At 38.0% G+C, this 26965-nt stretch overlaps 2 protein-coding genes across 4 annotated transcripts; both read right to left on the bottom strand.

The window, feature by feature from the left end:
• Positions 1–4128: 4128 nt before the first annotated feature.
• siva1 (SIVA1, apoptosis-inducing factor) lies at positions 4129–9317 on the bottom strand. The gene is made up of 4 exons (XM_048192141.1): positions 9046–9317; positions 8440–8625; positions 4438–4591; positions 4129–4363 (listed from the first exon to the last, which is right to left on the bottom strand). The coding sequence occupies exons 1-4, from the start codon at positions 9164–9166 to the stop codon at positions 4315–4317; spliced, it is 510 nt and encodes a 169-aa protein (XP_048048098.1). The 5' UTR covers positions 9167–9317; the 3' UTR covers positions 4129–4314.
• A 5862-nt stretch (positions 9318–15179) lies between these two features.
• On the bottom strand, positions 15180–26395 carry adss1 (adenylosuccinate synthase 1). 3 transcript variants are annotated; one of them, XR_007185064.1, is made up of 14 exons: positions 26093–26395; positions 24977–25079; positions 23671–23733; positions 23533–23583; positions 23372–23438; positions 20810–20917; positions 20656–20737; positions 20452–20578; positions 19767–19921; positions 17846–17970; positions 17639–17736; positions 15634–15783; positions 15442–15552; positions 15180–15346 (listed from the first exon to the last, which is right to left on the bottom strand). XR_007185064.1 is itself a non-coding variant. In XM_048192140.1 (14 exons), the coding sequence occupies exons 1-13, from the start codon at positions 26279–26281 to the stop codon at positions 15500–15502; spliced, it is 1371 nt and encodes a 456-aa protein (XP_048048097.1). In that variant the 5' UTR covers positions 26282–26395; the 3' UTR covers positions 15180–15346; positions 15463–15499. The 3 variants fall into 3 exon arrangements, 2 of the variants coding, with proteins under 2 accessions (XP_048048097.1, XP_048048096.1); XM_048192140.1 differs by having other exon boundaries at positions 15463–15552; XM_048192139.1 differs by having other exon boundaries at positions 15180–15552.
• Positions 26396–26965: the final 570 nt, after the last annotated feature.

The following is a 26965-nucleotide window of genomic DNA, read 5'->3' as shown; positions in this document are numbered from 1 at the left end:
ACCATCATAAACAAAATATTTATAGCAACTATAAAAAAAACCACTCAGAACATCCAAGAAACCACCCTGCAACACCCTAGCAACCACCCAGAACAGCTAGAAAACATATATGATTATTATATTCATGCACAATCATACAAAATATGGTACCATGCCTAAAAATGAAGTTAATACCACAGTACCTTTTGGTACTTTTGTTTGTATATCTTCTGTATCCAACAAAAACAAGAACAGCTAGAAAATGCATTCTTGTATCAACAAACTAATAATGCACACAACGCATGAACAACACCTTAGCGACCACTCAGAACACCATAACAACCACCTAGCAACACCTTAACAATCACTCAGAACAGCTAGAAAATACCTTCTTGTATCAGCAATCTAATAATGCTAACAATACATGATCAACCACCTCGCAACACCTTAGCAACCACTCAGAACACCCTAGCAACACCTTGGCAATCAAACAGCTAGAAAAATGCATTCTTGTACCAACAAGCTAATAATGACCGCAAAACCTTAGCAACAACAGAACACCCAAGCAACAACTCAGAACACCATAACAACCACCTAGCAACAAAATGCATTCTTCTATCAGCAATGTAATAATATAACACATGAAAAACCACCTAGCAACGCCTTAGCAACCACGCAGAACACCATAACAACAAGCAACACCTTAAAAATCACTCAGAACAGCTAGAAAATGCATTCTTGCATTTGCAATCAAATAATGCTTACATCACATTAACAACCACCTAGCAACACAACACATGAACAATGACCTAGCAACACCTTAGCAACCACTTAGAACACCATAACAATCACACAGCAATAATGCTCAAAACACATGAACAATGCCTAAGCAACCACCTAGCAACACCTTAACAATCACTCAGAACAGCTAGAAAGTGCATTCTTCTATCAGCAATCTAATAATGCTTCCAACACACGATCAACCACCTAGCAACACCTTAGCAACCACTCAGAACACCCAGCAACACCTTAACAATCACCCAGGAAAGCAAGAAAATGCACTCTTGTATCAGCAATCTAATAATGCTCACAACATGAACAACACCTTAGCAACTACTCACAACAGCCTAACAACCATTTAGATCACCATAACAACCACCTAACAACACCTTAAAATCTCTCAGAACAGCTAGAAAGTGCATTCTTCTATCAGCAATGTAATAATATAACACATGAAAAACCACCTAGCAACGCCTTAGCAACCACTCAGAACACCATAACAACCACCCAGCAACACCTTAAAAATCACTCAAAACAGCTAGAAAATGCATTCTTGCATTTGCAATCAAATAATGCTCACAATACATTAACAACCACCTAGCAACACAACACATGCCACCTAGCAACACCTTAGCAACCACTTAGAACACCATAACAATCACACAGCAATAATGCTCACAACACATGAACAATGCCTTAACAACCACCTAGCAACACCTTAATCACTCAGAACAGCTAGAAAATGCATTCATGTATCAACTAGCTAATAATGCTCAAAACACATGAACAATGCCTTAGCAACCACCTAGCAACACCTTAACAATCACTCAGAACAGCTAGAAAGTGCATTCTTCTATCAGCAATCTAATAATGCTTCCAACACATGATCAACCACCTAGCAACACCTTAGCAACCACTCAGAACACAATAACAGAACACCCAGCAACACCTTAACGATCATCCAGGAAAGCCAGAAAATGCATTCTTGTATTAACAAGATAGTAATGCTCACAACACATGAACAACGCCTTAACAACACCTTAGAAACCACTCAGAACACCATAACAACCATCCAGCAACACCTTAACAATCACTAAGAACAGAAAAACGCGTTCTAGTATCAGCAATCTAATAATGCTTACAACACATGAACCACATAGCAACACCTTAGCAACCACTCAGAACACCAAGCAAACACATTCTTATATCAACAAGCTATAAATACTGAAAAATATTAGCAACCAACCAGAACGCCTTTTTTAACCATCAAACTTAGACTATTTTCTTCAGATGATTTTCAAGACTCGTGAAAAATGTTGAGCGTAAGGAGGAGGATATTAGTAACTTGTGTGGTGTGAGCTGATGGAGGAGCAGCCGAACACCGTCCTGCTCAAGCACAGCTGTCACTCCTTCGCTACACACTCGTATTTATAGCAGTGGCATCAGCGAGGAAGGCCTGTGTCTCACTGTCTCTCTGTGCACAGCTGCTCCCGGATTCAGAGCCACACGCCTGGACTTAAGTCCGTCCAGGAGTCAGCAGGGCCCGTCAGGCCTTCAGGGTCCCTGGCATGTGGCGCAGAGAAAGAGGAGCCGCCTCGGAAGCCACGGCTGTGACCTTTTACAGTAAAACGCTCATGATGAAAGTCTGGACAGCTGCAGAGAAGCCGCAGACAAAAGAACACCGCCATATACACAGAGAGGAGCAGCGTGAGGAACATCTGATTGCTTTCCCATCTCCACAGCATGCATGAAAACTCTTGCCCATCATGATCTGTATTGTAATCATTTACTCACCTTCATGTCTTTCTCCTGTGGGACACAGGAGGAGATGCTCTGAAGACTTTTCATGAAATGAAAGAGGTTTTCAAGGATGTAAAAGTAAGACTAGTAAGAATCAGACCCACATTTACATCATTATTCAGTGATTTATCTTCAGGACTAGAGTATCACAGACAGGTGTGTTTGATTTGGGTCGATCACTGATTTAAGAGCTGCATGTTTAATAGTGAGAGCATGTATTATTTAAATATTCATAAACATGTATTAAAGGAAATGTTTTGTCATATAAGCCAAAAAACAGTGTTAAGTGCAGTAAAGAGTTTATGAATGATATACAGTATTAAAGGTACAATATGTAACGTTTCGCCACTAGAGGTCGCCAATTCAAAACAAAGGCGTAGTTTGATGATGTGTGGAATCATGGGAGATGTGGTCTTCACCTCACAGCCGGTGGAAAAGAATCCGATGGGACTTTTTTTATTATGTCACAGTCGTTGCTTCCACTTTTTCCAGGGTAACGCAGCACTGTTTATCATATTAAATACATTTGAGTGTTAAAAATGATGTTATAACGTTACTCTGATCGTTCGCTTGATGATAATTAATATAATCAAAACTAAATGTGTTAAACCTGGTTAAAATTGCTTATTTCTTTGAATTTAAACATTCTTGGATAATAGAAGTACACAAGTCAACAAAATATATAACATTCTAGTGGTTTTTGGATATTTGAATCCAAAACTCTTACATATTGTGCCTTTAATTGTGGGGGTTTGTTTCAATCAGATTGCAAATAGTACAAATTGTTTATTGAAAGAAATCCTTTTATTCAGCAGTAATGCATTCAATTGATCAAAAGTGACAGTAAAGACATTTATAAATGTCTATTCATAAAAGAATCACAATTTCAACATTGATAATCATGTTTCTTGAGCATCAAATCATCATATCAGAATGATTTCTGAAGGATCATGTGACACTGAAGACTGGAGTAATGATGCTGAAAATTCAGCTTTGGTCACTGGATATAAATTACACTTTACTATATATTCACATAGAAAACAGATTTTAATTTGTAATATTTCACAATATTACAGTATTTTTGATCATATAAATGCAGCCTTGAGCAGAAAAGACATACCATGGTAATACTATAGTACTTTCTCTCAGTGAAACACCCCAGAAGAACCCAGTTGCTCAAAGTCAAACGGAGCTGTAAACATCATGCAAGTATTCATGAGAGTTCAGTGTCCGATTGAGCTTAAAGTTTCCAATTTACACTGAAATCTGACTTCAGTTTCCTTAAGTGTTAGAATATGGGGAGCACATAACATTAATTGTTATATAGATACATTTTAAACAACTTTAAGACATCAGTTTCATTCTAAAAGAATTGCACCACAACTAAAGCAGCTTTAATGAAGCTAGTCCTGAGACCATGGCTCTTCAGAAGCACTAATGAACTATATTCAGATGCTGCCCTCTAGTGGCAGACACATGATAGCATCACTAATGCAAAGAATATATTTTCACTGCATATGAGAAAACCTTATGCTTTAAGAAAAAAAAAAAAAAATCTCCAAGCAACAATTAGGAAAGCATCAACATCAAGTATTTATTTCAATAATCACAGGACTATGTACACAAGTGGAGGGAAAGAGCAAGAAACAAAGCAAGCATATATATAAAATAGTAATCTCATTTACATTTCATTGATAATGCATTAAAAAAATGACGTCTGGCGTAATGCATCCATCAGTTCTGTGAGCTCTGCCATCAGGACGAACAGCCGCAGCAGAGGACGCGCTCGTAACGCTCGCTGTAACTGAGGACAGAGAATGATGGTCAGACACAGATCTACAGGATTGAGTTCATGGTGTTCAGATGATGAAGACTCACTCTGTGACGGAGCACAAGGAGCAGCAGCGGTCGGAGCAGCTGCTGCACTGCTGGACGCAGGCGGGACACGCGGGACGCTCACACTGAGAGCACGGCTTCCTCGAACCCGAGACCCGCTGACACACGCAACACGCTGAAGGAGCCGCTGCACAACCTGTATCATGAGAGCAGCTGATCAAACATTTACCCATGTGACAAATTATATTCTGAAGAATCTTCTCTTCAGGAGTCAAACAGGTTTGTATGGGGGGGTTAAAAACAAATAAATAAGTGATACTTTTTCCTCTCACAATTCTCAATTCTCTTACTCACCCTCATGTCGTTCCACACCCGTAAGACCTTCGTTCATCTTCAGAACACAAATGAAGATATTTTTGATGAAATCTAATGGCTCAGTGAGGCCTCTATTGACAAGATAATTTACACTTTCAGTGTCCAGAAAGGTACTAGTGATGCATTTAAAACAGTTCATCAATATTAATGTTATGAAGTTATGAGAACACGTTTTGTGCACACAAAAAAAAAAAAAAAAAAAAAAAAAAAAAAAAGTGATGGGTGATTTCAAAACACTGCTTCATGAAGCTTTACGAATCTTTTGTTTTGAATCAGTGGTTGAGCATGAATCAAACTCATGTGAACCATTGAAATTTCGAAATGTTTCGAAACACATTACATAATGAAGCCTCATTTACAGAAATCACATGACTTTGGCAGTTTGATACACGCTCTGAACCACTGATTCGAAACAAGAGATTCATAAGCTTCATGAAGCAGCGTTTTGAAATCATTCATCACTAGATATTGTTGAATAAAAGTTATTTTGTGACGTATTCTCGTCACTTCATAACATTAAGGTTGAACCACTGTAGTCACATGACTGTTTTAAATGTCTTTAGTAGGGATGTCCAGATCCGATCACGTGATCGGAAATCGGGCCCGATCATGTGGTTTCAGACTCGATCGGAATCGGACGTTACCTCCCGATCAGGACTCGGATATATATGTATATATATATATATATATATATATATATACATATACACATATATATACACAGGAGCAGCTCGTAAAGCGTCAGGCAGGAGCGTTGCGTAAGCAGCAGTGCCGCGATCGTCTCGGCACCGAGTCTATCCCTGTGTCTCAATCAGCTCCCTAGCTCGTGAATCAGTATATAATGAAAGTGAATGTGGCTGATACCCTGATCAGTGCCCTGACTACTGAACTAGGGAGCTGATTGAGACACACGCTGCGCGTAATTAAAGTGAAAGCACACTTTTGATGGACAAAATAAATATAATTTCACACAAAAAGTGTTCAAAATGCACACAATACGCATGTCAAATGTGTTTTAACAAGAATTTGAGTATGACAGAAAAGAAAATTAAGAATCAAACAATAATAATAGAAGATTTACCCATTTAAACTTGTTTTTTATTATTCAGTTTGGGTTAAAGTATGGTGTATTATAAAAAACTAAAGTAAACTAGCCAGAAAATATGATATATATAAACATTATTTTAGTTATTACACAGACTGCAGCATACCCAAATCAAACCAAATATATTTGTTTTTATATTAGCCTTTTTTATATTTACTGTTGCACTAAAGTGAAGTGAAGTGAACAATTTATGTTATTTATTACTTGATTGTTCAAGCTACCTCACAGAAGTGCTCTGTTTGTAATTAAATAAAAAATAAGGAACGTCCTGGATCTGTTTTTTTTTTTTTTTTTTTTTTTTTTTTTTTTTTTTTTTCGCTCTTCTTTATTCTTTTTTTGATGTATTATAGAAGTATCGGATCGGGACTCGGTATCGGCAGATACTCAAAATCAAATGACTCGGACTCGAGGGCAAAAAAACCTGATCGGGACATCCCTAGTCTTTAGTAACTTTCTGGACATTGAATGACGGTAATTTTGTTGCTTTCTATTGGAGATGAACCTCTTGGATTTCATCAAAAATATCTTAATTTGTGTTCTGAAGATGAACGAAGGTCTTACAGGTGTGGAACGACATGAGGGTGAGAAATTAATGACAGAAATTCTCATTTTGGGGTGAACGAACCCTTTAAAATTTGAAAATCATCTAATGTGTCCCACGCCTAACACTGTGTGCCAACCAGACGCAAAGCCACGACACACGAATATTCTATTTTAGAAACGGTTTCTATTCCTCCGTGACGTCACGGCTGAAACAGCAACACAAATTATGGCAATGATAACACCAGGAACCATTTATGTGCTTTATTTAAATGTTAAAAGCATCTAACGTGAGTTTGAATATCATTCTGTGTCCAGCCGTTTAGCTGTAATGAAAACACTGGCTAATTCACCTCAGATCTTGAAAATAAATAAACGGGCACAAGAACGTTCAAACTGTCGACTCAATGCGAACAAAGTGTATTCTAGGACAAAGATTGGTTCAGTCACTCCGTATGTACTTTAAATGCTGTAATATTTATGAATTTTACTACTTGCCCATTTCAGTGTGTCTGCAGTGCTCTTGCCAAGAGAGCCCGCCCACACTCTCTTCTGATTGGCTGTGGTTTTTGATTGATTTTAATCGCTTCTCATTTTTGCGTCGCGTCTAGTGGACAGTCAAATTGCTCGTCGCTGGAATCTTATCGCATCACGGGCCTGTTTCAGAAAGGAGGTTAAGTGAAAACTTAATCCTGAAATGAGGGAAACTCTGGGTTTTCCGTTTCAGAATGGGAGGTTTGTCAAACCCGAGAAAGCAGGTTAAGTCAAGCCTGTTTCTGAAAGAGAGGTAACTTGGGAGTCAGTTACCATGGTAACACTCTGTGAGCCTAACCTGGTCTGGAGCAGGTTTTCTTCGGTCTCCTCCCCCTTTTAAAGTGCTAGTGATGATTAAATAGTTCACGAATTCATTCACACTGCAAAAATGAGTATTTTTCATCCTATTTCAAGTACAAATATCTAAAAATTATTAAATCAAGATGGATTTTGCATGTAAGAAAATGATATAAGATATTTAGTCTTGTTTCCTGAGAGGATCTAAATTAAGTGCATTTTAGTAAAATGATCAGTATCTGCCAGTGTGACAATAAAATAATCTTAATGCAAACGGAAAACAAGATTATATATAGACTGTCTATTACTAAACACAAATTAACAGTAGCTCCGCCCACCAACGTCAGACCAGGTTCAAATTAACGCCAGTTCTTGTGGCTGCAGTGGTGTAGACAGTAGCGCGTCGGTGCGGAGAACTAACATGTGACGCGATGGACTGGGTTCGAATCCACTTTCTGCCAAGCTCATTCTTTTCCCATCACATGTCACATCAGAAAGGCATTTATTTTCAATAAAAATGAAGAAAATGTTCTAAAAGTGGAAGTAAATTGCCTAACGAGTGTTTAATAATGATAAAATCATTTACACTCTTATTATTGCATCCTGTTAAGTTTTTTTTTTTTGCATGTGGGATACCATGAAAATGAATATTAGTTCAATAACTTACAGTTCTGCCAGTTTTCACCTCTGATATTATAACAGTGATGAGAATTAAACTTGCATTGACTTATGCGGACGTCCTTTTGTCACGTGCTGTTGCCATGGTGAATCGTAATGTCGGCGCTCCATTGATGATGGCTTTTCATAGCCGTGGTGCACGAGATTAACTCAGAGTCGACTGAACGAACTCAATTCAGCTGTTCTGAAACTGAAAACTCAGAGTTCAACTTTTAAGTTGAGTTGGTTGAACCTCCTTATTGAAACGGGCCCACGTCTGGTTAGACGACAATCAATAACTTTTCAAAATTGGTTTCTTTTGTGCCAGGTCAAATTAATGGTGGCTTGTCAAAAATGTCACCAAAAATAAAGCATATGCCTGAAAATTCAAAGATATTAATTTTTTTTATAACATGATATAAGCATTTCTCAGGCAGTAAAGATGAATTTAAGGAGTGCTGGTCGATCTCGGCCTCCCTTGGTCTTGACTATAACATTATTTTTTGATCATCACAATAATCACACTGAATCTTCACCTGGAACAGCGTCTGCTCTCTTCAACCGTCCATCCAGCCCGATGGTGGTCTGTCCTCGCAGAAGAGTCTGATGTCCAGGAGCCGGATCCGACACCAGCACGTCCGACACCTTCTCCTCGCCGTCCGCCTTCCAGATTCGACCCATCACAGCTTTGGTCCCGTTGAACAGCAGATTTTTGGTCTTTTCTAATTAAGAAAAACAAGTTTTGATACAGACAAACCAGGGAAATCTCATTTTTAAAAAAAAAAAAAAGAACAGTTTAATAACCTGCTGGTAAGATGAATCACTTCACATAGTTAAGCAATATTCACATAAAGGAGTAAAAACTTAATTACACTATAAATCAATTTATACCTTTATATGAATATTACTAGATCTGATTCATCTAACAATAATAAATTATCATTGATGGATTGCTTAAATTGATCATTATTAATTAAACATAATTAACATGACCATCAATCACTATAAGCAATAGTTTTGATTACACAACACACCGATTATACTTCTTGATTTTAAAACACACCAATGATTTATATTGCTGAAAAAGCATTCTTTTTCACTGAAATGCTGTTATGAATGTAATAAACATGTTTATATCTCACCATAAACCTCTTGTCTGTATTTGAGTCCAAACACGCCACAGTTCCTGATCTCCTTCTGCCCAACATGAACTTTATACTGAGAGGAGAAGCTTTCGCTGAAAGGATAGGACCTCTTGGGCATTTTAAAAACGACACGGTGTAAAAAGAGACAAATAAAGCAGAGGAAACGGAAAAAAATAACAATAAACAAACTTTAGAACCAAAAAAACAAACAGCGCGAGCGTGAAGGAAAAACACACGCGTTCGCGCTTTAAGGGTTCTGCTTCTTCTTCATCCGCTTCAGCGGCGCACAGACGCGAGCACGCGATTACCGCCACCTGCTGCCCGGAAGGTGAATTACCGCAACTGTTGCTTCTGGGACTGATCATAGAAATGTTAAATTATATCACTCAAATTTTTAATATCTCCAAAAGCATAAAAAAATTATATAGCAAAATATTTCTGTCTTCATTTTCAACACTTGATCTTTTGTTGCTCAACTGGTAAAGCATAGCAATGCTGGGCTGCATCCGAAATCGCATACTACTACTATATAGTATGTGTGGCATATGTCTGAACTCTCAGTACTCATAAAACAGTCGGCTAAAAGTCTCCAGATGACTGCCGGCGAGATTCTGAAGTGTGCATACGATGGACACTTTACTATCCCATGAGGCCACGGGAGAGGATTTGTGAATTGCAGTGAATCGACGCAACTGACGCTGGTAGGTCACATGATAATGACATCATGGCGGACGAAGTATGTCCGGATTACATACTTTTTTTTAGCAATTGCAAAGTACTTATTCAAAATAAGTATCTACTCAAGAGAGTGTGCGATTTCAGACGCAGTCCTTTTGCCACATCCTGTTTTTCGCCTACTACATAGTAGGGAAGTATGCAATTTCAGACGCAGTCCTTTTGCCACATCCTGTTTTTCGCCTACTACATAGTAGGGAAGTATGCAATTTCAGACGCAGTCCTTTTGCCACATACTGTTTTTCGCCTACTACATAGTAGGGAAGTATGCAATTTCAGACGCAGCCCTTTTGTCACATACTGTTTCTTGCATACTGTATAGTAGGGAAGTATACGATTTCAGACGCAGTGCTTTTGTCACTTCGCAGCCTATTATATAGGGAAGTATGTGATTTTGGATGCAGCCCTTTTGTCACATACTGTTTCTCGCATACTGTATAGTAGGGAAGTATGCGATTTCAGACGCAGCCCTTTTGTCACATTCTGTTTCTCGCATACTGTATTGTAGGGAAGTATACGATTTCAGACGCAGCGATTTTGTCACTTCGCAGCCTATTATATAGGGAAGTATGCGATTTTGGATGCAGCCCTTTTGTCACATACTGTTTCTTGCATACTGTATAGTAGGGAAGTATACGATTTCAGATGCAGCCCTTTTGTCACATTCTGTTTCTCGCATACTGTATTGTAGGGAAGTATACGATTTCAGACGCAGTGCTTTTGTCACTTCGCAGCCTATTATATAGGGAAGTATGTGATTTTGGATGCAGCCCTTTTGTCACATACTGTTTCTCGCATACTGTATAGTAGGGAAGTATGCGATTTCAGACGCAGCCCTTTTGTCACATTCTGTTTCTCGCATACTGTATTGTAGGGAAGTATACGATTTCAGACGCAGCGATTTTGTCACTTCGCAGCCTATTATATAGGGAAGTATGCGATTTTGGATGCAGCCCTTTTGTCACATACTGTTTCTCGCATACTGTATAGTAGGGAAGTATGCGATTTCAGACGCAGCCCTTTTGTCACATTCTGTTTCTCGCATACTGTATTGTAGGGAAGTATACGATTTCAGACGCAGCGATTTTGTCACTTCGCAGCCTATTATATAGGGAAGTATGTGATTTTGGATGCAGCCCTTTTGTCACATACTGTTTCTCGCATACTGTATAGTAGGGAAGTATGCGATTTCAGACGCAGCCCTTTTGTCACATACTGTTTTTCGCCTACTACATAGTAGGGAAGTATGCAATTTCAGACGCAGTCCTTTTGCCACATACTGTTTTTCGCCTACTACATAGTAGGGAAGTATGCAATTTCAGACGCAGCCCTTCTGTCACATACTGTTTCTTGCATACTGTATAGTAGGGAAGTATACGATTTCAGACGCAGCGATTTTGTCACTTCGCAGCCTATTATATAGGGAAGTATGCGATTTTGGATGCAGCCCTTTTGTCACATACTGTTTCTTGCATACTGTATAGTAGGGAAGTATACGATTTCAGATGCAGCCCTTTTGTCACATTCTGTTTCTCGCATACTGTATTGTAGGGAAGTATACGATTTCAGACGCAGTGCTTTTGTCACTTCGCAGCCTATTATATAGGGAAGTATGTGATTTTGGATGCAGCCCTTTTGTCACATACTGTTTCTCGCATACTGTATAGTAGGGAAGTATACGATTTCAGACGCAGCCCTTTTGTCACATTCTGTTTCTCGCATACTGTATTGTAGGGAAGTATACGATTTCAGACGCAGCGCTTTTGTCACTTCGCAGCCTATTATATAGGGAAGTATGCGATTTTGGATGCAGCCCTTTTGTCACATACTGTTTCTCGCATACTGTATAGTAGGGAAGTATGCGATTTCAGACGCAGCCCTTTTGTCACATTCTGTTTCTCGCATACTGTATTGTAGGGAAGTATACGATTTCAGACGCAGCGCTTTTGTCACTTCGCAGCCTATTATATAGGGAAGTATGCAATTTTGGATGCAGCCCTTTTGTCACATACTGTTTCTCGCATACTGTATAGTAGGGAAGTATGCGATTTCAGACGCAGCCCTTTTGTCACATACTGTTTCTCGCATACTGTATAGTAGGGAAGTATATGATTTCGGACACAGCCCTTTTGTCACATCGCAGCCTACTATATAGTAGGGATGTATGCAATTTCGGATGCAGCCCTTTTGTCACATACTGTTTTTTGCCTACTATATAGTAGGGAAGTATGCGATTTCAGACGCAGCCCTTTTGCCACAAGCTGTTTTTCGCCTACTACATAGTAGGGAAGTATATGATTTCGGACGCAGCCCTTTTGTCACATACTGTTTCTCACATACTGTATACTAGGGAAGTATGTGATTTCAGATGCAGCCCTTTTGTCACATACTGTTTCTCGCATACTATATAGTAGGGAAGTATGTGATTTCGGACGCAGCCCTTTTGTCACATACTGTTTCTCGCATACTGTATAGTAGGGAAGTATACGATTTCGGACACAGCCCTTTTGTCACATACTGTTTCTCGCATACTGTATAGTAGGGAAGTATATGATTTCAGACGCAGCCCTTTTGTCACATCGCAGTCTACTATATAGTAGGGAAGTATGCGATTTCAGATGCAGACCTTTTGTCACATCGCAGCCTACTATATAGTAGGGATGTATGCAATTTCGGATGCTGCCCTTTTGTCACATACTGTTTTTTGCCTACTATATAGTAGGGAAGTATGCGATTTCAGACGCAGCCCTTTTGCCACAAGCTGTTTTTCGCCTACTACATAGTAGGAAAGTATACGATTTCGGACGCAGCCCTTTTGTCACATACTGTTTCTCACATACTGTATACTAGGGAAGTATGTGATTTCAGATGCAGCCCTTTTGTCACATACTGTTTCTCGCATACTATATAGTAGGGAAGTATGTGATTTCGGACGCAGCCCTTTTGTCACATACTGTTTCTCGCATACTGTATAGTAGGGAAGTATACGATTTCGGACGCAGCCCTTTTGTCACATCGCAGCCTACTATATAGTAGGGAAGTATGCAATTTCGGATGCAGACCTTTTGTCACATACTGTTTCTCGCATACTGTATAGTAGGGAAGTATGTGATTTCAGATGCAGCCCTTTTGTCACATACTGTTTCTCGCATACTATATAGTAGGGAAGTATGTGATTTCGGACGCAGCCCTTTTGTCACATACTGTTTCTCGCATACTGTATAGTAGGGAAGTATACGATTTCGGACACAGCCCTTTTGTCACATACTGTTTCTCGCATACTGTATAGTAGGGAAGTATGCAATTTCGGACACAGCCCTTTTGTCACATACTGTTTCTCGCATACTGTATAGTAGGGAAGTATATGATTTCAGACGCAGCCCATTTGTCACATCGCAGTCTACTATATAGTAGGGAAGTATGCGATTTCAGATGCAGACCTTTTGTCACATTGCAGCCTACTATATAGTAGGGAAGTATGTGATTTCGGACGCAGCCCTTTTGTCACATACTGTTTCTCGCATACTGTATAGTAGGGAAGTATACGATTTCGGACACAGCCCTTTTGTCACATACTGTTTCTCGCATACTGTATAGTAGGGAAGTATATGATTTCAGACGCAGCCCATTTGTCACATCGCAGTCTACTATATAGTAGGGAAGTATGCGATTTCAGATGCAGACCTTTTGTCACATTGCAGCCTACTATATAGTAGGGAAGTATGTGATTTCGGACGCAGCCCTTTTGTCACATACTGTTTCTCGCATACTGTATAGTAGGGAAGTATACGATTTCGGACACAGCCCTTTTGTCACATACTGTTTCTCGCATACTGTATAGTAGGGAAGTATATGATTTCAGACGCAGCCCATTTGTCACATCGCAGTCTACTATATAGTAGGGAAGTATGCGATTTCAGATGCAGACCTTTTGTCACATTGCAGCCTACTATATAGTAGGGAAGTATGTGATTTCGGACGCAGCCCTTTTGTCACATACTGTTTCTCACATACTGTATAGTAGGGAAGTATGCAATTTCGGACGCAGCCCTTTTTCAACATACTGTTTTTTGCATACCGTATAGTAGGGAAATATGCAGTTTCGGACGCAGCCATGAGTTTGATTCACGTCTATCGCTTGGGCAGATGAAAGATATAAACTTTGAAAGAGTTGCTTTGGACTTTCAAAAAAAGTCTCGATGGCATGAATGAAAATAAACATTTTTGCAAATATTTGGCTTGAAAAGTGCTTGTGTTACACTACTTTGTCTTGCACAATAAATCAATAAATTATACTTTGTATCTAATGCAAGGACTTATCAGCATTTCTACATGTGATGCATGTAGAACAAAACAAATATATATAATACATTTTAAAGATACACTATGCAACTTTTCTTTGTCCAAAATTAACTAAATTTAAATAATGAGTCAATACATCAATCCTTTTTCCAAAACGCGTTTTTGTCTTACCCTGATTCACTATGATAAACCTATTACACGTTTTTATATTTTAGACCTGACGGGATGGTTTTCGCGGGAAATTGCGTACATGAGTCACTCGGCCGCGCGCGTCTCGTCTGTAAATAGAGAAAGTTGCTCCGCCTACTTTGATGCGTGTCTGGTGTGGGAGGGGCAGAGGTTAGTTGTCACATGAGCGAGAAAGGTTGAAACGGAGCTTGTTAAATCTCGAACCTCCAGGGAATCACTAATTTTAAACAAATGCCGAACAGAGGAGAGTCTGCTGGCAAAAAGGGAGTGTGAAAGAGCTCGTAATAAAACAAGAATCAACATTGGCTTGGCTTTTTGGAGATGAGACTGAGGGATTTGAAATGTTGTTTTTATACTCAACAGTTGAGTAAGGTATTTTGCTGAACAGATAAAGTGCCATATAGCTCTGTAAGAGTTCATTTTAAAGCATTATATTGTGAAGCATCATATTCATCCACACAGTCACGCAGAGCCGAAGCACAACCAAAAGTCTTCTTCCGCAAAATGCATTCAGTTTTGTTTTTTAGCCTCTAGAGGGCCAAAAGTTGCCCTTTACCTTATTCCTGAAGCATTTGTAGTCACGTTTGGATCTTGACTGAATTCATTTCCACAGATAGTTGTTCTGGGATTGTAATGGCACTACAGTTCCTCTGAGATCAGATCATCTTGGCATACATGAGAAGAACACAGTGTTCTCTATCCCAATCTATTTCTGACGCGGCTAATGGTCGGCCTAACCTAATTATATCTGACATCAGACAAAACGCTGGGAACCTTTAATATGACAGAAGAAGCCTATGAATAAATCTGCTAAATCAATTGGGCACATCTGTTTTAATGGAAAGACATTCTTTTAAAGAGCAGCACCATCTTATTCAGTGCAGAAAATGAAATAAACAACAAAACTCTTTGCACAGTTTTAATCTCACATGTGAACACTTTGAAACAATACAGTGCAATTTTGCAACATAATAAAATGCCACTTTGACAAACAGGGTAAATTGAATCCCAAAAACTCAAAACTGCACTATTAAAGAAGGTTGTAAACGTGTGGTGATGATCAACAGTCAATCTGAGAGACAGACAGAAAGATCATTATAATGCCAGGACATGAATAGCCATTCAGAATTGATCTTCTATCAGTTTTCTGGATAAATGAATGCCAACCAGTAAAAACAAGAGTCCCACTGTGCTGATCGTCTTCAGATGATGAATCTTCATGATCCTAGAACATCTGGATCATACATTCTCTGGATTTCCCAACACCAACCCACTTAACTGTGATGAAGAGAATCAAACATGAGTTTTAATGCACAGATTGATGTTGTATTGCGGTTTATATAGTGTGGAATAACTTACTAGGAACACCAATGTGATTCTCAATGAAGCGGATGTAGTTCTGAGCTTTAGGAGGAAGATCGTTCCACTTCCTGGCCGCTGAAGTATCCGACTTCCATCCAGGAAAAGTCTCATATTCAACCTCCACCTTCTGCAGAACCTCCATGTTGGCTGAAAGCGAACATAAGAAGCGAACATATGAAGCTTTGCGAAGCATTTGTTTCGAACCAGCATATCAACCTGCCAAAGTCATGTGATTTCAGGGTTCGTTACGTCATAACTGTTTTGAAATGTTTCGAAATTTCAGTGGTTGACCACTAGGGGGCGATGATCTCTGAACTAGAGTGGTGTGATTAATCGTTAAAAGATTGCGATCTCGATTCAAACACTCACGCAATCTTATTCTTATATAAGAATGATTTGGCTGTGTCTATTAAACCTTTGAAAAAAATCACACTGGAATATTCAAATCTGCGTTTGCGCTGCCGTTGAGCCAGAGAGAGCCGTTGTCATGTATAGATATGAAACAGCTTCACAAACAGTCTTTTCAGCCACATAGTATCATTATTTCTGTCTTATAATAATTCAAATTTGAATCATTCATTCAAGAGATTCGTTCAGAAACTCTGATTCATCCAGTAATGAAACAAGTGAAGTCTTTATGAGTGAGTCATTGAATCATTCATTCAAGAGATTCGTTCAGAAACTCTGATTCATCCAGTAATGAAACAAGTGAAGTCTTTATGAGTGAGTCATTGAATCATTCATTCAAGAGATTCGTTCAGAAATTCTGATTCATCCAGTAATGAAACAAGTGAAGTCTTTATGAGTGAGTCATTGAATCATTCATTCAAGAGATTTGTTCAGAAACTCTGATTCATCTAGTAATGAAACAAGTGAAGTCTTTATGAGTGAGTCACTGAATCATTCATTCAAGAGATTCATTCAAAAACACTGATTCATCCACTAATGAAACAAGTGAAGTCTTTATGAGTGAGTCACTGAATCATTCATTCAAGAGATTCATTCAAAAACACTGATTCATCCACTAATGAAACAAGTGAAGTCTTTATGAGTGAGTCATTGAATCATTCATTCAAGAGATTCGTTCAGAAACTCTGATTCATCTAGTAATGAAACAAGTGAAGTCTTTATGAGTGAGTCATTGAATCATTCATTCAAGAGATTCGTTCAGAAATTCGGATTCATCCAGTAATGAAACAAGTGAAGTCTTTATGAGTGAGTCATTGAATCATTCATTCAAGAGATTTGTTCAAAAACACTGATTCATCCGGTAAAAAAAAAAAAAACTTTAGCTCGATAATAATTTTCCTATTGTCACTGTGAAGCTGCTTTGAAACAATATGTATTGTGAAATGCTCTATATAAATGAAGATTCTTTTGAACAAATCTCTTGAATGAATGACTCAATGACTCACTCATAAAGACTTCACTTGTTTCATTATATAATTAATTAATAGACTGCAGCATTTAACATTTTGTCAGAATCTGTAGTAAATGACATGTTATTTTGTTTAGTTATCTGTTAAGAATCGTGGGAGAATCATAATTTCTGTTTTAAATATATATATTTATATATAAATAATATAAATATACTTTTAAAAAAAGTATATATATTTGTTGACATTTTTAATGACACATTTGTATATTAAAAAGGAAGAGTTTGGGTTAATAGTCTCTTATTGGCCTGAATAATCAAGATCTCCATAAAACAAGCCCCGCAATTTAATAACACATATTATACAGACACTTAATATTTAATAGTATTAGATAATTTGTTAATTGTATTTAATAGATACACTTTCATTAAAACATTTGCTATTTGTTTGTAAAAGGTGCTTGTGTTTGCGGAATTGATTCAAAGTTTCGAAAAGCGTTGTTTTCCCATCACGTTTCAAACCAACAAACCAGTTGACTAAAATGACAGTAGTAGTGTCACTAGTTTTAGTTAGTTACTTCACAACACTGCCCATAACACTTATACGAAATATCTAATTAATTTTACCTGGGAAATAAGGGACTCTTTTGCTGTTGATCTTATAAGCCACGCCCACTTTAATTTCATCCAAAACATCAAGGATGTCCAATTTAGTCAATGCAATGCTGAAGAAAGACAGAAAACAACCATTACAATCATATAATATTAAACCCAGTATTCAGTATAGTTCAGTATGTCACCGAACACACTCATACACAGGACCGAAACACTCACGCAGTGAATCCGTTGATCATATGAGCGTATTTGAGAATAACCAAATCCAGCCAACCACAGCGTCTCTTTCTGCCTGTGGTCACGCCCACCTCGTGACCTCTGGTCTGCAGCAGTTCACCAACGGCCTGTGAGGAGACAAACACAGGTGAGATGCTTAATCTTGAACCAGGATAGCATTAATATCACATGAGATCCACCAACAGCAAACCACAACCATCCAATCAATTCCACACACACAAAATCAAGCCCCGCCCTACATTTGTTCTTGTTTGAGAAGCGTTTCACTCTGAGCACAATAGGGAAGAAAAGACGTTTCATGATGACTTTAAATGAAGCATAATTAAAGATAGATCAAGACAACAGATGCAAAAATCTACAGATTTCTATTTCTGTGCTCCACATCAATTTCATTAGGATTACAGGAATGTTTGTTGTCTGATGAATGCGTTCATGTGACCGTGTTTCAGCACTTCTAGTTCAGGCTACAGCACAGCTGCTCAAAAGGGCAAATCCACTAAACCCAAACGTTCAAGTGTGAAAGTTACACAATCTAAATATAACTGAAGCAAACATCAGATCATATTATCATGAACGAGAACAGATTCGTGTTTTTTTGTGGTGGAATTTATAGTTTATGATGCAGATTAAACACACAGCGTTTTGGTATTGTTAATATACTAGTATAGTTTTTATTAATATTTTAATTTAATTTTAATATAATTTTCCATTTTTATTTGAATTTTAGTTAAAGTTTTAGGAATTTCTTTGTGTGTTTTTCTCACTTTCCTCAAGTTTTTGTTTCTAAAAATATATCTATATAGCTTTTATTAATTTTTAATTGTAGTTATTTTGAAACATCAAATTAAACTAAATGAAAATGAGAAATGTTGCCTCAGAAAATAGTTAAAATAAATTGATGATATTCTTTTTCAGTTAACATTTATATTATTTAAAAAAAAAAGTAGTTTCTGTTAAAGGATTAGTTCACTTCAGAATTAAAATTTCCCCATGTCATCCAAGATGTTCATGTCTTTCTTTCTTCAGTTGAAAAGAAATGAAGGTTTTTCAGGAAAACATTCCAGGATTTTTCTCCATATAGTGGACTTCACTGGGGTTCAACGGGTTGAAGGTCCAAATGTCAGTTTCAGTGCAGCTTCAAAGAGCTCTACATGATCCCAGACGAGGAATAAGAGTCTCATCTAGAGAAACCATCGGACATTTTCTAAAAAAAAATAAACATTTATATACTTTTTAACCACAAATGCTCGTCTTGCACTGCTCTGTGATGCTCCATGCATGACGTAATCATGTTGGAAAGGTCATGCGTGACAAAGGTGGAAGTACATTTTTTTGTAAAGGGCGTTTAAAAAAGACTATCTTTTCACGTTCACTTAGCAAAAACTTGCTCTGTACTTCCGCCTATGTCACGCGTGACCTTTCCAACATGATTACGTAATGCGTGGAGCATCACAGAGCAGTGCAAGACGAGCATTTGTGGTTAAAAAGTATATAAATGTTTATTTTTTTTAGAACATGAGCGATGGTTTCTCTAGATAAGACTCGTCTGGGATCATGTAGAGCTCTTTGAAGCTGCACTGAAACTGACATTTGGAGCTTCAACCTGTTGAACCCCAGTGAAGTCCACTATATGGAGAAAAATCCTGGAATGTTTTCCTACATTTCTTTTTGACTGAAGAAAGAAAGACATAAACATCTTGGATGACATGGAGGTGAGTAAATTATCAGGAAATACTCATTCTGATGTCAACTAATCCTTTAACTATAATAATCCTGCTTGGCAACTAGCTGAAATAAAAGTAGATTTTTTTAATATTTACTTTTATTTCAGTTTTGTTATGGTTATAGTTTTAGTTAAGTATAATAACTCTGCTGAAGTTGCTGCAGTCAATCCGACTCTTACATTGAGTTGTTCAGTCGGAAAGGCTCCTATCCCGACTCTAGTGGTGTAGGCCTTCGATACTCCATACACATCGCCGATGTTTGCGGGAGGGATGCCGAGACCGGTGCACACGCCACCCACGGTGCAGTTGGACGACGTCACGAATGGGTATGTTCCTGGAAGGAAGGCAAACTATTTAAAGAAGAGCTATTCTGCTTTTTTCCCATGTTTCCCATCTTCCTTTAGTGTGTAATGTTGCTGTTTGAGCATGAAAAACTCTGCAAAGTTCCAGTTCAGCTCTATATCAGTGTCAGTGTTTCTGAACTCCATTGTAGTCTTGAGTTTTCTTCACAATATTCCTCATTTAAATATTTCATATGCAGAATAAAGGGGCGGGGCCTGGTTGAGTTATTTAGTAGTGTGTTGAAACTGGCGGTTATGGTAAGGGGCGGGGCATTTCCCAAACACCAATCACAACACACTGCTCCAGCCGACCAATCAGAGCACATTGTGCTTTTCAGAAGGCGGGGCTTCATAGAGACAGGAACTAAACAGAGCGTTACTGACAGACTGGGAAGAGAGGAGCTGCAACAATGGAGAATATGAGGAAAATAATCAACTGTTCTAGTAGAGCACAAAAACAACATCAAGACTCTGTAAAAGAGCATCCCAAGTATGCGAACACAAAGCGGCAGCATGTCCTTACCGAAGTCAATGTCAAGGAGGGCAGCGTTGGCCCCCTCCACCAGGATTTTCTTTGAGGGTCCGTGAATTGCATCATACATGAAATAGACACCATCTCTGACCAGAGGTCTGATCCTCTCAGCGTAGTCCTGTAAGCGAGCGGAGAGGGCGGATCAGAGACAGCGAGAGTAACACATACCGCATGTGACTCCAGTTTAACACTGACCTTTAGCTTCTTCAGCTCGCTCTCGGCGTCCACTTTAAGGGTGGGATACATCGACTGGTACTGCTGCACCAGGTTCTTCACCCTGTAGGAGAACGATATGAACAGTTCAGATGATCGCTGCACTGATGTAACCAGCATTAGAACGATTATTTACCTCGTAGAAAACTCGTTGAAATCAGCCATTAGGTCACAGATGCGAAGTCCAGTGCGAGATGCTTTACAGGCGTATGTGGGCCCGATGCCTTTCTTAGTTGTTCCTATGCTGTGAACAAACATAAACACGGTTAAAATCAGCAAAAAAAAAAAAATAAAACATCCACAACTATTAAAAACAAAGTTTTTAGAGGTCAGAATGTTGATCATCAAGGTCAAATAAAATATTATGAACTGTTTTATTTTACATTTTTTAATTTTTTTGCATTTATTTATTGATGTTTGTAGCAAAGAAAGGTGCTCTCTAAATATAAATAAAAAGCATGATTATTATTATTATTATTATTATTATTAATTTAATAAGTGCAATAATTGCAACCCTGTTATCAAACTGCAGGACTGAATAAAAATTCGTCAGGACAAACTGTTATGTTGGCTTGGCAAAGCCTTGTCTGAAAGTTTGAAAGTTTTATAAGCTTCCTAGCATGTTTTATCATGTTATTAGCATGTGTCAGCATTATTTTGCATGTTACTATTATGTTCCACACCTTGTTAACATGAATTAGTGTAACAGAGGCAAGCAAGTGAGAGCTGTGCGTGTAAACCTCACTACCCGGCCTCAAGAGGTGCACTAGTGACTGACACTAGAGCCTGTGGTCGTTAGCGTCCTTGTCAGCGGTAACGCAATGCCGGTTCAAATCCCGCTCAGAGTGGGTCAAAAAGGACCAGTTTCATTAGCATGGTGTTAGCATGTTTTAGTACATTGCTAGCATGAATTAGCATGTTGCTGGCATTTTTAATATATTGCTAGCATGAATTAGCATGTTGCTAGCATGTTTAAATATATTGCTAACATGAATTAGCATGTTGTTAACAAAAATTTTTGTTTTAATATATTGCTAGCATGAATTAGCATGTTGCTGGCATGTTTAAATATATTGCTTGCATGAATTAGCATGCTGCTAGCAAAAATTTGCATGTTGCTGGCATTATTTAGTATATTGCTAACATGAATTAGCATGTTGCTATCATGTTTTACCATGTTGCTAGCATTTTTTACCATGTTGCTAGCATGTTTTAGCATGTTGTTGACATGTTTTAATATATTGCTAGCATGAATTAGCATGCTGCTAGCAAATATTAGCATGTTTCTGGCATGTTTTAATATATTGCTAGCATGAATTAGCATGTTGGTAGCATGTTTAAATATATTGCTAACATGAATTAGCATGCTGCTAACAAAAAATTGCATGTTGCTGGCATTTTTTAATATATTGCTAGCATGAATTACCATGTTGCTGGCATGTTTAAATATATTGCTAGCATGAATTAGCATGCTGCTGGCATGTTTAAATATATTGTTAACATGAATTAGCATGCTGCTAGCAAAAATTTGCATGTTGCTGGCATTTTTTAATATATTGCTAACATGAATTAGTATGTTGCTAGCAGAAATTATTATGTTGCTGGCATGTTTTAATATATTGCTAGCATGACCTAGCATGTTTTAACATGTTGCTAAGTAAGCAATAAGGTATGAGAGGCTGTGCTAGGTCATGCCTAACAATGCCCTTCAGCCGTGACTTATTTATGATAGAGTACTAGCCTTGAGTACCTTACTGCTTTTATAAACGGTTACTACACAATATAAATATGAAAGCCAAAAATATGTATCAATGCAACTTTCATGAAGTAAACTTTCACTAAAGCCTTCCTTCCGCCGGAAAAAATAGTCCCTGACCGTGAACAGCAACCGAAGTTACATTATTACACCATTAGATGGCGGCAAAAACTGTGTTTATGAGTGAGTCAGTCAGTAGCGAAGACTTTTACATTAAAAAGACTTAATTGTTGTGAACACGGAACAAGATGCAACTGACAAATGCTTTGACTAGCGCTGTCAGTCACGGGAAAACCCCTTAAACTGTTAAAAGGACAAGATATTGCAGAGGACATTTAAACAGATTTATTATTATGAACATAGGACTGACCTGAAGGAAAATGCTAAATTAGTACATTGATATCATGTTTAACACATTGCTTGCATGATTTAGAATGTTACTAATGTTTTAACATATTGCTAACATGAATTAGCATGTTGTTAGCATGCATTAGTCAAATATAATGCTTTTTACAATACAGATTGTGCCAAAGCAGCTTTGACCAAGGCATGCTCTTATACAGTAAGAGCATGCCTTATGTTGCATGTTGAATTAGCATGTTGCTAAGCTGTTTTAGCAAATTGCCAACATGTCCTAAGCTAGTTGCTAGGCTTTGGTAGCGATAGATCTTTGATAGATGCAGCTTAAATACTCTATTAAAGTTATTGTGTAAAAGTTTTGACCCCCTCAGTGAAAGTCTATAGGGTTTTCATAGTTTTGATCATCCAGCCAAGCATATTAAAGCGTGTGTTTGATCAAGAAGCTCACACCAGGCCAAAATCACCATTTAAGGGAGAATATAGACATTTGATTGATTAAAAATGACCTTCTTTGGTACTTTGTACTTATGGAAAGAAAGTGTCTTGAACAGAATGGTTGGTGGTCAACCAGTAAAAACTTACTTTTTTCCTTCCTGAGCTTGTCTCTGAACCTCCTGAAGTCCGTCCACGGCCTGATGAAAGTCAAATACTGACACAAATAGAATCAGAAGATCATTTTCCACCATCACAGTACTCAATATATCTTAAAAAACACTATTATTTATAGTTATAATTTATATTACCAATGTGAGCCCGGTCTGAGATGACCAGTCTTTTTTCCCATCCTTTCAGCCCTTATTATGTAAGAAAAAACAAATTATTCCTGATAGTGAACAGTATTTGTGTAAGTCTGGTCTATTAAAAAGCATGTTTGTATTTACCTTTTTTCTCATTCTTGTCAATCTCCTCGAATAATCCTGGAAGATGAATGACTACGCCATTACCTGCAGACGGATGCACACGTGTCAACTCTACTGTCTTTAACTTTATAATCTCTGAAAATATCAGATTTGATCATATGCAATACAGTGACAAGAATTCTTAAAGGGACAGTTCACTCAAATCACTAAATTCACACCCTCATGTTGTTCCACACCAATGAGACTTTTGTTCATCTTCTGAACACAAATGAAGACATTTTTGATGAAATCTGAGAGATTTCTGACACTCCGTTATTCACCCAAAACAAGAGAACGTAGATTTCATTTAGGTTTTTGAGCTTCTGTTTACCATATTTGAGTCAATGTTTCTATATGAATAAAAGCCTAAATTCAATCATATAAAGCAATCGTGTCTCTTTAGAAGACTTGGATTTACTTTATGGAAGTTTTGAGTGAATATTCAACGGAGGGACAGAAATCTCCCAGATTTCAATAAAAATATTTAAGTTTCGAAAATGAATGAAAGTCTTAAAGGGATAGTTCACCCAAAAATGAAAATGATCCCATGATTTACTCACCCTCAAGCCATCCTAGGTGTATATGACTATCTTCTTTCAGACGAACACAATTGGAGTTATAAAATATTCTGGCTCTTCCAAGCTTTACAATGGGAGTGAATGGGGGCCGAGATTTTGAAGCCCAAAAAAGCACATCCATCCATCATAAATATAATCCATACGGCTCCAAGGGGTTAATGAAGGCCTTCTGAAGTGAAGCGATGGGTTTTTGCAAGAAAAATATATACTTTATAAACTATAATACTGGCTTCCGGCAATGGCCAAACGCAAGTACATCTTGATGAATGCAGAAGCGCAGAGGATAGAGCAAAACAAAACACCGGTCAGGATTTAGAAGTCTTAAATGAGAGTTTTTAAAGAGAAATGTTGGAGAAGCTTGAGTTTGTTGCCCAGCCTTATTTGTATGAATCCCTGGATTACTTTTATGATGGATGGACGCACTTGTTTTGGGCTTCAAAATCTCGGCCCCCATTCACTCCCATTATAAAAAGCCAGGATATTTGATTGTGTTCGTCTGAAAGAAGAAAGTCATATACATCTAGGATGGCTTGAGGGTGAGTTAATCATGGGATAATTTTCATTTTTGGGTGAACTGTCCCTTTAAGGGTTTGGAATGACATGATGAAGAGTAAATAATGACAGAATTTGCATTTTTTTTTGGTGAACTATCTCTTTAAATATGCCAAATGCAACTACATTTATCCAGTAAAGTTACTGCAGTCAGTCACCGATGAATGATATGCATTTGGTGCTGATTATTCCACTAGGGAGAAGATGGAAGTCATATTCTTTCTCATCCACCACCACTGTGTGACCGGCGTTATTTCCTCCCTGTGGAGAGACACAAAAACTCACTCGATTGCTTTGTAAACCTCATGCAAGTCAACGGAAACTTACTGCAAAACAACATCAACAACTTAAAGGTTCAAGGTCCAAATTTACAATCTTATTTTCTTCAGAAGGGAGACCTGGAAACATGACTCCAGCATCCAGAGGGCCTGCCCTTTACTCAGACACACTGTGTCCAAAGCAGAACACAAGCTTCCAGTCTGAGACACTTATATGCGTCGGGCTTCTATGGCCAGCACTGTGCCCTTCTCACATGTCCAGTAACGCCGGGAATGTGACCGGAGTTCAGCGAAGGGCAGGGAGGAATTCTGGGACTGACATTCAGGGAGACTCTTAGGCACAAATGAAAGTATTGGGCTGAACAGCTATATACTATATAATGCCATTGCATTTTTGAAGAAATTGCATGTGATTAATAATGATAATGAGTCTGAATAGTGCCGTAACCACTCAATAAACACTGATTTTAACACTTCCCTTCATTTTCAGATTAGTTTGGGTTTATTAATGGCCAATTCTTAACTCCAGCAATTCTGCATATGCAATAAATGTTTCAAACTAAAGTCGAAAACATTACATTATCAAAATAAAGACAAACTCAAACAAGAAAAAAAAAGTATATATACGTGATAAACATGATATTTCTATAAAGTTGTATTTTCATAGACATATTCAGCATAACTTTCCATAATATAAACGTGTTAGATTATTGAATTTAACTAAAAAGCTTTAATTAATACTAGTATATTATCTATATGAATTCATAATATTTATGATAACAATTTTAATTCGTTTATTTTTTTTAGTAGTATTATTTGTAGTTATTGTTAATGAAATTATTGCAAATAATGACTTAAAATATTATTATATAATATTGATTACATTTCAAATATGTATAAAATAAATTTAAAATTTTTTTTTTAAAGTTTTTAAAATATAATCCAATTAATAATCGTTGTATATTTATGATTTATTATATCTTTTGACGGTTTTACCTGACACCTGCACACGATGTCGGACTCCGTCGCCAGTAAATCAACAACTTTTCCTTTGCCTTCATCTCCCCATTGCGCTCCCAGAACTACCGTGACTTTGTTCCCTGAGTCGTTTCTCGCCCGTTTGACGGCGGCCGTCGGCGGGTTCGAGTAGCTCTTGTGATCGTTCGCTGACCAGCCGAGAGACATGATGAAGAGTCCGCTGCGGAACCGATCTGATGACAGCTGTCACCCGCGCGCTCAGCCGCTCATACACCCGAATGGGCGTGCAGAAGAGAGAGACACGGAGCTCCAGATGCTTCAGCGACGGGCGGCTCGGAACTTGTCAGGCAGTACATAATATTTCTCACATTTACGTCTGATTTTCATTTCAACATCTCTTAAAGTTTTTCTGCATCATAATAACTGATGTAAAATTATCCAGACCGCTGCAGAAGAGAGAGTCCCGTCACGCGTCGCGTGTTACTTTTCTCACCGCTGGTTAGAATAGACCAATCACAGTCGATGATGATTACTGCATAGAGATTGCTAAAGCAGATTTTTTTTCGTATGCCAGTAAGCAATCACTTGGAGTTCATAGATATTAACAATTATACTTGTTAACACGCACAGATCCCACAGCGCCCTCTGAAGGCAATACGCGCGCATGCGCAGTCGACGCCACTACAATGCACTATTGATCGTATTCTTTTAACTTTAGCTTAAGCATGTGATATGCCATCGGCTGATAATGCTGATTCTATGCAAGTAACTACTTCATGTCTTGACGGTGTCGTGATAAATCGGGTCAGTTAAGGTCTATACGAATGATATTAATTTAAAATAGGCATAGCTTAATGTAGCCTATAATGTGTAAGAAAACAAATTAGTGCT

Source organism: Megalobrama amblycephala, linkage group LG5 (genome assembly GCF_018812025.1).
Source record: "Megalobrama amblycephala isolate DHTTF-2021 linkage group LG5, ASM1881202v1, whole genome shotgun sequence".
Taxonomy (NCBI): Eukaryota; Metazoa; Chordata; class Actinopteri; order Cypriniformes; family Xenocyprididae; genus Megalobrama; species Megalobrama amblycephala.
The sequence above is the reverse complement of the archived record's forward strand: the minus strand, read 5'-3'. Positions and strand labels throughout refer to the sequence as shown.